Source organism: Anomaloglossus baeobatrachus, chromosome 1 (genome assembly GCF_048569485.1).
Source record: "Anomaloglossus baeobatrachus isolate aAnoBae1 chromosome 1, aAnoBae1.hap1, whole genome shotgun sequence".
Lineage (NCBI taxonomy): Eukaryota > Metazoa > Chordata > Amphibia > Anura > Aromobatidae > Anomaloglossus > Anomaloglossus baeobatrachus.
Genome location: NC_134353.1, coordinates 326,349,647 through 326,366,305, shown reverse-complemented (window position 1 = coordinate 326,366,305; position 16,659 = coordinate 326,349,647). Strand labels below are relative to the sequence as shown.

The 16,659-nt window shown below is 40.0% G+C and overlaps 1 protein-coding gene across 6 annotated transcripts in view; it reads right to left on the bottom strand.

The window, feature by feature from the left end:
• Nucleotides 1-16,659, bottom strand: part of MAPK10 (mitogen-activated protein kinase 10) — a 438,981-nt gene that overhangs the window by 64,904 nt on the left and 357,418 nt on the right. For all 6 annotated transcript variants that reach the window (XM_075351827.1, XM_075351845.1, XM_075351823.1 and 3 more), the window contains 2 exons: nucleotides 10,135-10,317; nucleotides 7,263-7,387 (listed from right to left, as the gene is read on the bottom strand). In XM_075351827.1, coding sequence (XP_075207942.1) covers nucleotides 7,263-7,387; nucleotides 10,135-10,317 — 308 coding nt within the window. The remainder of the gene's footprint in view (nucleotides 1-7,262; nucleotides 7,388-10,134; nucleotides 10,318-16,659) is intronic.

Here is a 16,659-nt window from a genome sequence, read left to right as displayed (position 1 = left end):
ATATTAGAGAGAATTTACACTGGCCAATTATTGTGAACATGCATTCTTAGGCGTGCTTTACACGTTGCGACATCGGTAACGATATATCGTCGGGGTCACGTCGTTAGTGACGCACATCCGGCGCCGTTACCGACATCACAGCATGTAAACCCTAAGAGAGATGATCAACGATCACAAAAACATCAAAAATCGGTGATCGTTGACACGTCGCTCCTTTTCATAATATCGCTGCTGCTGCCGGTGCGATGTTGTTTGTCGTTCCTGCAGCACCACACATCGCTGTGTGTGACACCGCAGGAAAGACAAACATCTCCTTACCTGCCTCTACTGACAATGCGGAAGGAAGGAGCTGGGCGGGATGTTACGTCACGCTCATCTCCGCCCCTCCGCTTCTATTGGCCGGCCGCTTAGTGACGTCCCTGTGACGCCGAACGCACCTCCCCCTTCAAGGAGATATTGTTCGGCGGTCACCGCGACGTCGCCGACCAGGTATGTGCGTGTGACGCTGCCGTAGCGATAATGTTCGCTACGGCAGCAATCACCACATATCGCATGTGTGACGGGGGCGGGTGCTATCGCTCGCAACATCGCTAGCAATCGCTAGCAATGTCACAGCGTGTAAAGCCCGCCTTAAGAAAACTAATTTCCCGATAATCCCAGTACAAAGGCTGCTCTTCACCCCTAAAAAAGAGCAAAATCTTTGTTCATCATGTAAAATAATCTTTTGATTTGCTTATATGATCATCACTCTCGGTAGCGCATCTCATATATATACATACTGTATATAACAGGCTATTAAAGGGGTAGCATGGCACCTAAAATGTCCTTCCTAGTTATCTATCCTTACACCCTAACTGCTTTTGTAATTTGTTATATTACTCATTACCCTAAACTTCTCCCTATCTAGATAATCCCTGTAAGTGTTTTCTTACTGTAATGTGTTTTTTTATTGAAGTCTCAAATATGACATTGTCAGGAAGCTGGAGCTGCACTTACTCCTTGCAGCGTCTAGGTCCCCCCCCTAGAACAGGATGTTACCAGGGGGCTCTGCTGCAGCTACTTACTAGTTTCTTGCATCGCCACCTCCTCTAATGTCCTGTATCCATAATGATACATGCTGAATGAGATGTGAGTGCACTGACAGCACTCTGCTTCTATTTCCACCAAAGCCATAGCTTCTATGAAAGAATATATAGGCAGGGAACAGTGATAGAAGCAGTAAATGATGTGGGTCCCGCTCCACAGCTTCTAGCACTGCCCTCAAATGAATTGATATCACTGCGGCGCTGGGGTTAGTCACTGTTCCTATGAATTACCTTTAAAGAAAAAATAGCATACGGTTCCTGGTACCACCATAATGATGGAGTGCATCACTTACTACTCCTTGTGTGTAAGACTTTTCTGTGGTGCTTAGCTTTAAAATCCCAAGAACAGGAAAGGCAAATGTCTGTATGTCAAAAAGGTCGGCAGCACTCAAACACGGTAAAAAAAACCTTTTCTTTATTCGTCCAACTTCATAACATGACAGTCTCGGAGTTACTGTAATACAGGGGAGAGAGGGAAAGAGCAGGTGCACTAGGCCGAACGATGGGTATTTCATGACACTCAGCACTTCCATGGTCCCATGGAAGCGATGAGTGGTGCGAAACGGCCGTCGTCCGGCCTAGTGTACCTGCTTTCTCCCTCTTCCCCTGTATTACGGTACCTCCATTGCTGTCATTTTATGAAGTTGAACGAATAAAGAAAAAGTGTTTTATTGTGGGTGAGTGCCACCTACCTTACTGACATTCACTGCTTCTGTCACTGGCCCCTGATGACGATTCATTTGGGGGCACTATACAGAAAGGTTAGGAGTTCTACATACGCTACCCACGGACTGCTGAAAGTCTACACATATTTAACTTATAAATGGAGAGCTGTGAAGGCATTTATTCTGAACCATACCGTTACAAAAACATCTTTTACATAAAAATACGGCATTAAATCAAAGAAAAGTATATACGGTACTCCCAAAGTCCATATTTCCCCGTTATATAATACAACGTAGTGTAGCACAGGAAACTCAACAAGTCTGCTTCAAAAGGAATTTTTCCTTTTTATCAGCTGAATTTCATTTATAAAACATTCCTAGGGGTGACCATATTAGGGGCACACACCTTTTTCCTGTACTGTCTGCATAGACATGGTATGTATTTCTTAATGCAGTTACAATACATGGGAAGAAATTGACAGAAGAAAGTCAAAGATTATTTAAAGCCGCCAAATGTGATGGAGTACTGCCTAATTTTCCCTCTGGGATCAGGTAGTTGCACAGGCCCTGTATTCAGAGCCTTATCTACAGTATGTGTATAATATGGCTGTCCTGCCTGCTCTATATCTCCATCTGTACAACAGAACAAGAGAGCTATCATTAAACCCCTAGCCCTCTGCTGACTGTGTCCTAATCTAAACAGTAAAGCTGACAAGTGAATTCTACTTGTCCTAATAGGTAATATGAAAACTGCAATATTTCAAGATATTTTTAACAGGGAAAGTCACATAAAAAGTAAATAACCACAATGAAGAATAAAAAAAGAATGTTTCTAATAACATCTTATGGTAGACATTAAACTATTGCCATATCAATTACAAATGAATGTACGCATACTAAAGAAAAAAAATGGTGAAATTAAAGTTCCAACTGTATAATTATGTCACTACTTTCTAAACTGTTCCCAAAAATGCAACTGATTGTTTATTAACCCAATGGGTGTTTTATAGAACCTCATTTCCAATACAACATAATTTTTTAAAGAGCTATTTCCGTCTGGCCAAGGAGGACCAACTACTAGGACCTCAGAACAGGGCATTGACCTTCTCCTTAACAATGAAGTGGGTGTAATTATTGATTGGACTGCTGAAGATAGAGGCGCACTGTACCGCACTATCTCCTGAAGTCCCACACAAATGGGTGGTGGTGTACATGAGGCTGGAGTGGTGATATCTTGCATAGTTGGGCATAACCCGTGGACAATACGTAGTCAGTAGATCTAAACAAGAAGCAACACTCAATAAGGCGTTATTTCTGGGGATGATCTGATTAAGACACATTTATATAATATTCAGCATTGTGCTGAGAATATAATATATGTGCAGGCTACTATCAGAAGATGAGCCAGGGACCAAGGGACCACAAATAACTCATTCTATTCTTGTACCCTGCCTAATGTTAATTATTCCACTGCCTGATTCAGTTTATGCTGCTAATTTTTCTTTTCAGATTAAAAAAATAGATCCCATCGCTTGAAGAAATTGCTTTTTTATGTCTACAGAAACTGTTCCACCTTTGATGACTTGGAGATGCAATTTATTGAAATATCAAATGCAGATTTCCACACAGTCGGGGGCCACTTAGTCCTTTAAATCCAACTGTAACATGTAGACGTCTTATTCTGTTTTGTTGCTGCTGTAAAATTTCACTAAGAGATTTCCTGATGTTTGCAGCTCCAAGCTGTAATTGCCACGATATAATGTGAGTTCTCAGAACTGTTCTAGAGCTAAGAACATTTAATTGGAATGCACGTCTGCTTTACAGAGTCAATTTAAGGGGATTTTCTTCCATCTACCATCTATTCTACCGATACCTGCTGGGGCACATCGTTTGGCATTTACAGGTATCGCACACCTGCCCTATTCCAACAAGTGGGAAAGCAGAATGATACCTGCCGATCGCTCATCTCCACATGCAAAAGTGAGCAGCACCGGAATAACCTTTAAAGTCTGTAATCATGAGCATGGCAAGCTATAGAACAGAAAGAGCTGCGCAATTTAAAGTTAATCATGTTGCTATGACAGTCCTATATGGTGTTTTCCACTATAGACTCATACTAGTTAGTAGACGTGCATGCAGCAAGGAGCTGTCCTAGATAAAGCATTGAGTGACATCTTTTTTGGTACGGGAAAAATCCCAGGGTGTATCACATGATCCCTCTCAGCCATTTTCCAACTCTGATGCCTTCTCTGACTCCTATTTCTGAGGATTTCTGGTGCAAATGTCAAATTATACTTCCCAGATTTTTTGACAGAGGAGGATAGAGTGAATTGTCGTGTGACTCTAGATCAGGAAAAAGTATTTTTATTAGTTCACTTTGTATTTTTGCGGCATGCGTAGCATATACAATTATACTTGTTACTATAGCTCTTTTAGGCTTTCATATTGATGCTGTCATTCAATTAGTGGTGAAGGACATTTATAATCTAGCTATTAGCAGGCCTGGGGAATTTGAGGCCTGTTATGACCTTTTCTACAGCACCAGAGCAGATCCCTTGGGACCACAGTGCTTGGGCTGGCAGACAATTTTTTTGGGCCCATTAATTGCTCTTTATTGAGAACACGTACACGTGGTCACTCTGCGACCGTGCAATGAAGTACTTTGTGGATGGAGTCATCTCGCTCTGTGCTACAGGCCCACCGACAATGACTACAGCAGCAGTCTCTCCTGTATATGTATATACTCCAAGCATCTTCTGTGATCTTCATGCCCCCAGGGTTTCCTGTGATGTATATATGCTCCTACCCTCTCACCCTCTCCTGTGATGTACATATGCCCCCAGCCTCTCCTGTGATATATATATATATATATATACTGTATATATATGCCCAAAGTCTCTCCTGTGATGTATGTGCCCCATGTCCCCTGTGATGTACGGTATATATGCCCCCAGGGTTTCCTGTGATGTATATATGCTCCTAATATTTCCTGTGAAGTATATATGCTCCTACCCTCTTACCGTCTCCTGTGATGTATATATGCCCGCAGCCTCTCCTGTGATATATATATATATATATATATATATATATATATGTATATATATATACTGTATATATATGCCCACAGTCTCTCCTGTGATGTATGTTCCCCATGTCCCCTGTGATGTACGGTATATATGCCCCCAGCCTCTCCTATGATGTATATATGTACTCAGCCTCTCCTGTGATATATGTGCCCCCATTGTCTCCTGTGATGCATATATACCTAAAGTCTCTCCAGTGATGCATGTGCCCCCTTGTCCCCTATGCCGCTAACTTCTCCTATGATGTTTATGTGCCCTCAGGTTCCTGTGATGTATGTGCTCCTATTGTCTCCTCTGATGTATATGCCCTTCGATCCTCTTGAGGTGTATATATGCCCCCAGCCTGTCCTGTGACTTATGTGCACCCAGTATCTCCTAGGATGTATATACGTCACCAGCCTCTCCTGTGATGTATATGACCCCAGCCTCTCCTGTGATGAATGTGCCCCCAGTATCTCCTGTGTTATATATGCCCCTAATCTCTTCTGTGATGTACATATGTCCACAGCTTCTCCTCTTATGTATATGCCCCCAATCTCTCCTGTGATGTATGAGCCCCCAGTATCTCCTGTGAGATATATATATATATATATATATATATATATGTATATATGCCCCTGCCTCTACTGTGATGTATATGTCCACAGCCTCTCCTGTGATGAATTTTCCCTCAGTATCTCCTGTGAAATATAGGCCTTTAGGCTCTTCTGTGATGTACATATGTACCCAGCCTCTCCTGTGATGTATATGCCCCCAGCCTCTCCTGTGATTTATGAGCCCCCAAACTCTACCATGATGTATATACCACTATGTCTCCTATGTGATGTATATAGAGCAGTATTGATGTCTAATATGTGATGTGTACAGCAGACCCCCCCACTGCTTGAGTTCTATAAATGTAATGTAACCAGTGATTAATTTCCCCTACAGTGGAGATCTACAGTGTAATATACATCTGCTGTGAGTTCTTTTCAAAATTCATCAACCATGCTCCAGACCGACACAAATTTGGAAAAAAAGTTGCGAGTAGCAACATCATCAATACCACCTAACATCATACGTCTCCCCAAAGAGAAGCAACCCCAGCCGTCATATCAGGGGTGAGTTAATGAAACAAAATATGCAAATTACCCTTGGCAGAGAAAAGGTTCTGCACCCTTGACCTAAAGGAGAGTTGATACATTTTTGATCACTGAAAGTTCTCAGCAATGATCACTAGAAATAGGGACCCAAGTCCCTATTTTAACTCCTTTTTGAGTTTGAATGGAGCAACCGACAGGAATTTGCCCCTGCAACTCAAATTAATGTCTGGAAACAAACAGCTAAGAACAGTATACAGTAATATTTTTATTATGTTAGGGGAATATACTCTTTAAAGGCTATGCAGACCTTCAACTCAATTTATTTTTAATGTTCCATTGCTTCCTAAAGGCAAAAGGTAAGCATCTTTCCATATAGTCCTCATTAATTTTTCTTCCATCATTTTTCTGATGCAGTGTTTGTAACACCAATATAGCTGGGTGCTTTTGCAAAAATGTTACAAATCTGTCAGAGCTCTTGCCCAGTTCTGACAACTCTCTCTGCTTTCATCTCCATTCTCTAAGTGTTAGAGATAGCATCAGCGTAGGGATCGAGGTTTTAGACACATCTCAAGAATGGACAGGGGAAAAAGTATTTACAGTCTCAAGGAGAGCAGGAAATACAGGCTACAAAAAGGAAGAAAGCACAAAAGGATGTAATTATGGTTTACCTATGTACAAATCATTTTTCCACGTGAAAAATGTCCTTAGCCTTTAAAGGCAATATATCACCAGGGAAAGAGACCCTGATTTCACCAAGGAAGTTGCAATCAGTTATACATTGAGTAATGAAGCATTACATAGTGACAATGGCCATCCCAATGCATGGCCAGCTACCTATAGTAGCATATGGATGGGCAGGTTTCTTATGATATCTATAACCTAATAGAATATATGTAATGATATAGTCATTATAAGACAACCCTCATAGCCAGCCCCATGTGTGGGTAAACTATAAACTGATCCTGTATGTAGGGACCCAGCAAGATTAAGAAGCTCCGGTCTGTTGTCACAAAGGTAGTACATGCTTTAAGAAGTAATAATATAGTAATTCATTTTGACATTGTATCAACTAGACGGACAAGTTAATGTAAGTCTTCTTTTCACTGTATTAAGGCCAGTGTGTTTGGTCATGATGGGCTACAATGTAATAGATTTATATCTGCCTTTAGCAATGAATTTGTAAATTGTACTACAAATAGTTCATTGTGCTAACAGTGTTATACTTAGCACATAATAACAAACATAGTAAAATAATAATGTAAAATTTTAAATAAAAGTATGTAAGAGTGAAAATGGCCTTTGTGGTATTTCTACTGAGATTTTCTGAAGGAGAATACAAAGTCTTACCGCTTCGACTTCTGCAGGGTCATACCAAACATTTATGTAGGGGTGCTGTAGTGCCTCGTCCACTGATATCCTCTTGGCTGGGTCAATCACTAGCATCTTTGATAAAAGGTCTCTTGCTTGGCTGGCTGGATAAGAAACAAGAGTGACAATATGATTCCTGCCATTGATACAGGCTCATTTATATGGGGGAAGCTAGGTTTAATTAATACATTTTATTGATTTTAAAAACAGCAGTGGTGATCAGCAACTAGTAAAACTTAAATAGTAAAACTTAACCTTTACATGTGTTAAAAAGTTAAAAAGTAAAAAAAAAGCCTCCCAAAAGTATCAGATATACTAAAAACAACATTTGGGCACGCATGAAATGGTTTTCCTTGTTGGATTATGCACATTGTAGATTTAGACTAAAGGTAGAAAAACCACAAGGGGACATATAGAAACAAGGAGTAAAGAAACACATGAAAAAAACAAGGCTGTATTAACCCCTTCACTTCCCATCCTAGATGGAAGTTTCCATACAATCCAGAAAAAGTGCACTAGATAAAGCATAACTTTTTGCTAAATAAAGGTATTTAGAAAAATGTTTAATATTTAAAAATAATTTATTTCTTTTATCTAATTTCTTGGAGAACTCCTTTAAATAGCTGGTCACTAGGGATGATCGAATACCTCAAATATTCAGCTTCGCAAATTTTTGCCGAATAGGTCGCCGCTATTCGATTATTCGCAAATATTCGATGCGCAATGTAAGTCTAGGGGAAACCCAAATAACAACTATTTGGAACTATTCAGGCTTCCCATAGACTTACATTGCGCATCGAATATTCGCATAGCGGCAACCTATTCGTCGGATATTCGCGAAGCCGAATATTTGAGGTTTTCCATCATCCCTACTGGTCACCACTACTGCCTTCTGTGTTTCATTGTGGATGGTAAAACCGATGGCATGGCCAATCAGTAGGTTAAGTAATGGTTGATTATACACGATACAATTTTAATTATATATAAAGCATTATAAAAATATACATAATTATATATTGTTTGCTCTTTAGTTACATAGTTGAAGTGGGAAAGTCAGGAAGAAAATCAGCTCATGTATGGAAGAGATACTTTAACTTGTGCCAGACGCACATATACAGTTCAGTTTGATTCACTCTTTGTGTTTTTTTAAAGTCCCTTTTATTTTTTAATCTTGTGGTATTCGCTGATGTTTGTTTCACCAAATTCATCTAAATTGTGCACACGAATGCTCCTTTTTTTCGGTCTCTGATCATTTCTGCGACTTTTTAGAGGAAAAAGTTCCAACTTTGCAAAATGATGCAATATGGCAGAATAAAATGCTGTTGTACGTAAATCCCTCTAGGTGGGACCGGTACATTTGCAACAAAGTTTACAACTTTTTTAAAAGTCGATAAATGATAAATTAGGTGAAAACATCTGGAAACCTTAACTGTCGCACACAGTGGCAAACTAAAAAATCAAACCGTCTGAACACATATAAAATAGACATACAGTATATATTGTATCTACTGCTGCCCATAAATATGTGATACTGGTTGCAGAATTTATGTACATTGGCAGTTGTTACAGTGGTGAGAAATACCATTAAGACTACTGAAAACTTATGGACATACTAAGGCGGGCTTTGCACACTACGACATCGCAGGTGCGATGTCGGTGGGGTCAAATTGAAAATGACGCACTTCCGGCATCGCATGCAACATCGTAGTGTGTAAAGGCTCGATGATACGATTAACGAGCGCAAAAGCGTCGTAATCGTATCATCGGTGCAGCGTCGGCGTAATCCATAATTACGCTGATGCGACGGTCCGATGTTGTTCCTCGCTCCTGCGGCAGCACACATCGCTGTGTGTGAAGTCGCAGGAGCGAGGAACATCTCCTACCGGCGTCATCGCGGCTTCCGTAGAATATGCGGAAGGAAGGAGGTGGGCGGGATGTTTACATCCCACTCATCTCTGCCCCTCCGCTCCGATTGGCCGCCTGCCGTGTGACGTCGCAGTGACGCCGCACGACCCGCCCCCTTAATAAGGAGGCGGGTCGCCGGCCAGAGCGACGGTCGCAGGGCAGGTGAGTGCATGTGAAGCTGGCGTAGCGATAATTTTCGCTACGCCAGCTTACACAAGATATTGTACCTGCGACGGGGGCGGAGACTATCGCGTGCGACATCGCAGCATCGGCTTGCGATATCGCAACGTGCAAAGCCCGCCTAAAGATGTTGAAAATATGTAACCACACAGGATGAATGTTCAAGATGGTAAACTTTCCACATAAAGGATTTAGTTAGTGGGTAAAATTCAAAGATGCTGTAGAAATGCAACTGACTATGATAAAAATATCTGAATGACTTATTTATTATATTTTCTTATATCATCAAGTGCAGACTATTCTGATACAATGGTGTAATATAGGATATGATTATCTAAATCATTTTATTGTTTCACATATGTGATGACGTGTTCTTGAACAAGTACTCATGTCCTTCTAAATGATATGAAAAGCCCCCTCTTCTGCTAATGGCATAATCCTCTCTGCTTATTGTAAGTCACTGGATGAGTCATTGTGACGCCAGTCATCCCATGCTGTCATCTTTAAATGCCTGCTCACCCATTGTGGACCTGATCTATTGAATCCAGTCTTTAGCTGATCTTATCCAATCTCTATGATAGATGTGTATGAAAGAAGGACAAAAGAGGCAATTTTCCCTGTAAAGATAAATAATACTACAAATCTCATTATTTAAAGCCTAATTGGGAAGAAAACTGACGCACATGCAGCAAGTGTAACTTACCAATGTAGGATATTTGATGCACATTAATTGAAAAATCTGATGTAATACATTTTATACACCTACCTTTAAGTTTATTATGCTCGGAATCGGCTGGAAATAGAGAGTCTGGGAAAAGCTTGGGAAAGGTCAGTCCAGCGTATTTGGGTCGATTTTCTACATAGTTTCGGACTGTTGGCTGGAGTTTTTTCATGAATTCTGGACACGGTGTTCCCAGCTGCTCTATGACTTTGTTCCACTGGTCAATGTCTGAACATGTGTTAAGGAATTAACAGTACTTTCTATTATTCTATTGTTAACAGAATGTAAGATCTATTGCCCTTTTTCTGGATTTTTATTACCACTGCAACTCCCAGATGCAGAGAATTTCCACTGATCTCAGCTTAAAAGGGTTGTCCGGCCTTTGCGTTAAGTCTGTAAACTTGAGAATCCTCATAGCAATTAGTGCGCGCACTTCAGGATTCTTCGGGAACAGGGTGGTCATGTGACTGCTAGTATGCGATTTGCTTACTTCCAATAACATTCCATTAGACGTGTCTGTCTGACTTCTATTAAGCGAGGCCATGCATGTCTAGTTGGCACATTACCGAATTGATGCAAATAGCATACTTCCGGTCACATGCCCACCTGTGTCGGAGAATCCTGACAGCGCACACTGTGATGATTCACAAGTTCGCAGTTACATACAGTGAATGCAAACCTGTACCCCAAAGCCGGACAAACCCTTTAACCATATGGTTATATGTGAACCACAGGTCAAGAGGGGAAGCGGTGACTGTAGCAGCTGTGACACATCCATTTGAAACTGGCCTAAAACACGCCAAACACATTTGTCTAATGTCAGCCATTCCTTCTGACATCAATGGCTCCAGGCTACAGTGTTAGGTGCATGGTAGCACTGGCCGACTGATTGTCGGGAAAATGTTGATTGAGTATGTCTGATTTAGGACTGCCAATCGCTTTGTTCTTGTAGAGAGAGTTGCTGGCTGATAACTCTGTTGGTTTCTTTCGCACAGAGAATACAGGAGCCCTTGGCCAAACAAACACTTCTGTGTATGGGAGAGATGGATGTTGGCCAAACGATCGAAGCATCTAACGTGTATGGAGGGCTTTAGTTTATCTCTATATCCTGCTTTGGTAAGCAGAATAATTTTTTGGTTGCCAACTTTAAGCCTGGCATGTCACACAAAAGGATGAAAAGTACCTGTAATTTCTCTTCAGTACAATCTTCATGATTGCCAACATTTCTGGTAGGATTTAAACCCAACCCAAGCCCAACTAAGAATTCTCCACTATTTTCAATAACTCTTGTGATCCACCCAAAAAAAACATTCATTTTTGAATACGGCTTAAAAAAAAAACCCCTGTCACCTTTTGACTGAGAAGTATGGGAAAAAAATTAGGACAGTTAGTAATGAGGGATTTCTTCTCACTTTCATGGTTAATCTGTAGATGTAATAACAGAAAGAAACAAAGTATAAAAAAAGCATTAAGAAAAGATGCTGGCTGACATAGTAAAATAATAGTAATCTTAACATGAATGATCCTTATATAAAAAATGGTGTCCCCTATAAATAATAAATCATTGGCAGATGCTGGTACTTCGGTGTCTGGGCAGTCTAATGTCAGTCTGTAAAGAAACCATAGTAATCCTCAAGAAACCAATTTCCGATTTTCACAGACAAAAGAGGACAATGAGTTAATTGCAAATATTACTTGACCAATTCTATATCTCACTTATGACCTTGGGAGTAACTGAGGAATGGAGGACGTTTCAGTGAAATATCTGCAAAATTTCCAGCAACATGAATAATGGGAAAGTCAAATGTGTAGATTGACTCACATACACATGTGGGCTACCAAATCTTAGACTTTGAAGACATCATTGGAATATAGTAGCTGCAGATCATAATGTGCCAGCTTCAGTTGTTTTTTTTTCTGTGAAGATGTAAAACCAAAATCTATAATATACATAACATTTACATAGGAGTCATTAAATATAGAAACACTGAATGTCCTTATTTTTCAGATTTTGAAGGATATATATGTTCCAGCCGGCCTATAGACAATGAATGGAGCTGTGGTGGGCATGTCAATGAGACATTTCAGAGCCCTGTTTTTGGGATTGTGAGTAATGGTCAGTGCTTGGACCCCCACTGGTCAAAACGTAATTACTTATCCCATGGATAATAATATATTGTATTGTTACAAATTACCCTTTACTATGAAATAGAGAGGCAAAATACGGCAGATGCATAAAATATAATATTTGTATCAGAGTGTCTACGGTAAATTTATTGTAATAGTAAAATATTAAGCATATCAAGACACATTTACTGAATTGACACCATGGTGACAATTAAATATTGTGTTTCTTCGGGGCTGCTAGAAAGGTATGAAAAATTACTTTAATATTATAGAATAAAATGATAGTCGAGAAGAAAATAACTCATAAGATCTCATTAAAGTTTAAGCATTCTAAGACAAAGAAACGTTAAAAAAATGCATTAAGAAAACATGAATCTGTTCCAACATTAAAAATATATAATATTCTTATGCTTAGGTATACAAATTTGTACTGGGTATATGGCACCTGTTCCTCTGCATGAATGGAATATAGAATAAAAGCTCCATTTAGTACAAGACATTAAAGGGAATCTGTCAGTGAGATCAGCCCTTCTGAGTTTTCTAAGTGGTCATGTAGGTCATAGGCAGCTGAATTATAAAGTACTTTGATATCTGCAATTCCATTTCTTATTCTAGAGAAGTCCAAATTTGTCTTAATATGTAAATGAGCTGTTAAGATCTATGGCCCGGACATAGATCTGCCTGGCAATCTGCCTTCAGAGCTTATTTTAGTGCTCTCCTGATCTACATGCCTCACGATGGTAACCTTTTCATGTAAAATACACTCAGGAGTCAGATTTTTCGTGTTACTGGCACTTTATACAAGTCTTGTCTGTGCACTTTTATAAGGCCCCCTGACCTGAACTTGCCAGTCTCACAGGCCTATATATAGATACGGTATTAGAATAATGCCAATATCGCCTGTTCGGCCAATACGCTAATATGTATTGAGGCACCGGCCAACTGATTGTCGAGGGGGGGGGGGGGTATGTTGATTTGGTAAGGTACGATTTCGGACTACCATGGATAGGGGTCTCAGTCTCACAGAGAACACAGAAGCACTCAACAGAATGACTATGGGAGAGTTTGCAGAGATGGCTGTTGGCTTAACAATCATTTGTCTGACAGCCATTTATTATGTATGGGGGTTTTATATGGGTTTCTGGACTTTGGTTCTGGAGACCCGTGACTGGTCGTAATTTAACCATAAAACATAAATGCTTAAAATCGGCCTAGTACAAATCATCCATCGCCGTCATGAATGATAGGTGGGCGGCTGGAAGTTTATCAACATTTTTTTACCAGTGCTACCTCAATGATATATCCCTGGGGCCTGCCTGCATCGTAACGTGAACTAGTATTTTAATCATGCATTGGTAAGTATGATGTTTTTTCAGTCATGTGTTTGATGTCCTTTTTGGCAATTTACTGTGTCTAGAATAAACTAAAAGTGAATATTGGACTTTTGGAGGAGCTGTTGTATATACTGCTTTCTGTGAGCTACTCCCAAGTGATCAGCACGGCTAACAAAACTCACAGTGATGCTGTTTGGCAGAAAAAAGATTATGGTTTCTTCCAGAAATATTGTTAGTGGGGTTTTTTAAGTCTTTTTTTGCCTTTTGTAGTCGCGTGGTTTATGAATTTTGTGCAAAGTAAAAAAATGGTCCTTTTCTCAGCATTGAATCGTTCTTACGCCTTCTTAGCTAAAAAAAAGTCATACCTTTCGCAAAATATCCCAAAAATGTTACAGACTTTTCTAGCACACAGTGGACTGGAGTGACTGCATTGTGACTTTTTGAAGGGTTGTAAATTATGAATTAGTCGAAAACATTTAAAACCCCTAAACCACGCCCACAGTGGTGAACCTCCTCGCCCCCCAAAAAAGCAAACAGGTAAACACATATAAAACAGACTTAAAAAAAATGCGAAAAAGGAAATTTCAACTTAGCAAAAGAAAAAAAAGAAAAAAACATCAAAAACGTGGCGGAATTTAAATAATGAATTGTCTCTTTTGTCTTTATTTGAATTGTACAAATATTTTTGTTTAAAATGATCTTGTCTCATGACAGAGGGGCTTTCAATAACAGATTAACGGGAGATAAATAATATCCAAATTCCTTAAAAGTAGGAATAGCTTACAGCATATGCTGGGTACATGTCATTTGCTGGAATCAATACAATTACTAATACGAAAATTGTGACCTGGCATTAACAAAAAGCATGTTGTGTTCTATGATGTGACCAGCAGATGGCGGCCTTACAATTCAATGATGCATTGTGCTCAGCGGCATGAATGAATGAATGCATGTTGGAGGAAGTAGTTGCCAAGACACACATGAAAAGCCAGAGATATTAACCTTGAGCCCTGAAACTCCGCTGATGAACTGCGGCACTTTAGCACAAGTCTATCTCTACTAGACAGCATTAGCTAGAGGATTACAGTGTAGCTAGAGGACAAGAACACTATCTACATAGACCAGGGTGTGTGCTTACAGATATATATATATATATATATATATATATATATATATATATATATATATATATACACAGTACAGACCAAAAGTTTGGACACATCTCATCTCTAGAACTACTGTTAAGAGGAGACTTTGTGCAGCAGGCATTCATGGTAAAATAGCTGCTAGGAAACCACTGCTAAGGACAGGCAACAAGCAGAAGAGACTTGTTTGGGCTACAGAAGACAAGGAATGGACATTAGACCAGTGGAAATCTGTGCTTTGGTCTGATGAGTCCAAATTTGAGATCTTTGGATCCAACCACTGTGTCTTTGTAGAAAAAATGAACGGATGGACTCTACATGGCTGGTTCCCACCATGAAGCATGGAGGAGGAGGTGTGATGGTGTGGGGGTGTTTTGCTGGTGACACTGTTGGGGATTTATTAAAAATTGAAGGCATACTGAACCAGCATGGCTACCACAGCATCTTGCAGTGGCATGCTATTCCATCCAGTTTGCGTTTAGTTGGACCATCATTTATTTTTCAACAGGACAATGACCTGAAACACACCTCCAGGATGTGTAAGGGCTATTTGACTAAGAAGGAGAGTGATGGGGTGCTACGCCAGATGACCTGGTCTCCACAGTCACCAGACCTGAACCCAATCGAGATGGTTTTGGGTGAGCTGGACCGCAGAGTGAAGGCAAAAGGGCCAACAAGTGCAAAGCATTTCTGGGAACTCCTTCAAGACTGTTGGAAGACCATTTCCGATGACTACCTCTTGAAGTTCATCAAGAGAATGCCAAGAGTGTGCAAAGCAGTAATCAAAGCAAAAGGTGGCTACTTTGAAGAACCTAGAATATAAGACATATTTTCAGTTATTTCACACTTTTATAAGTATTTTATTCCACATGTTTTAATTCATAGTTTTGATGCCTTCAATGTGAATCTACATTTTTCAGAGTCCTGAAAATAAAGAAAAAACTCTTTGAATGAGAAGGTGTGTCCAAACCTTTGGTCTGTACTGTATATGTATATATAGTTTGATTTTATATATATATATATATATATATATATATATATATATGTATATATATATATATATATATATATATATATATAAATTTTGTGATGTGTAATAATTAATGATGACTGAGCGTGCTCGCCACTGCTCGATGCCCGTTCGAGCATTGGGGTACTTCGGTACGCTAGGTAGTCAGTTGAGTATCACGATTGTTCAGATGTTTAGTTCATGAATGATCCAACTCAAAGTAGGGTATATACAGGGGCTTAACTGTAATAGTTGTTAGGCTTCCATAGCGATAATGTTCGCTACAGCAGCTATCACAAGAGATCGCATCTGCGACGGGGCGGGGCCTATCACGCTCGGCATCACTACAATCGGCTAGCGATGTCGCAGCGTGCAAAGTACCCCTTAGATAGTGTCATGGGGCTGCAGATGGCGGCAGGGAAGAGCGCGTTCCCCCTGGAACGCGTTAGATTGCGCTATCAGTGTTTCACACCACGATTTAAGGAGTTATCAGGGTGGATCTCTGATCTACCCAGGCCTGTTAGCTTCACATTTCGGATGATCAGATCAGCCGACATGTGCGGGTGCTGTGAAATATATGGGCTCAGAGCGTGAGCCCACATCAAAGGGAGGGAGGTGACCTAGGACGTATATATACATCCTAGGTTGTTAAGGGGTTAACAAACAGCTTTTTTTGCTTTGCTGACATAGTTGTACAATCTAGGGTTCTATTACCTTTTGATACGCTACAATCCCGCTATAATTAACTCTTGAATTCTCATTACCAATACCTGCATATTAGAAATTATATGTACTGTGTTTTGTTTTCCTTCAAAAGTCTCTCACGCCACTCACTTTGAAAAACTATGCAGAGCAGGTGTTTCAACTAAGGGACATATAAGTGATATATCCCAAATATTACTTAACCCCTACCCGGATGATCATCCAAAACACCCACATATGAGTAAATGGGAAA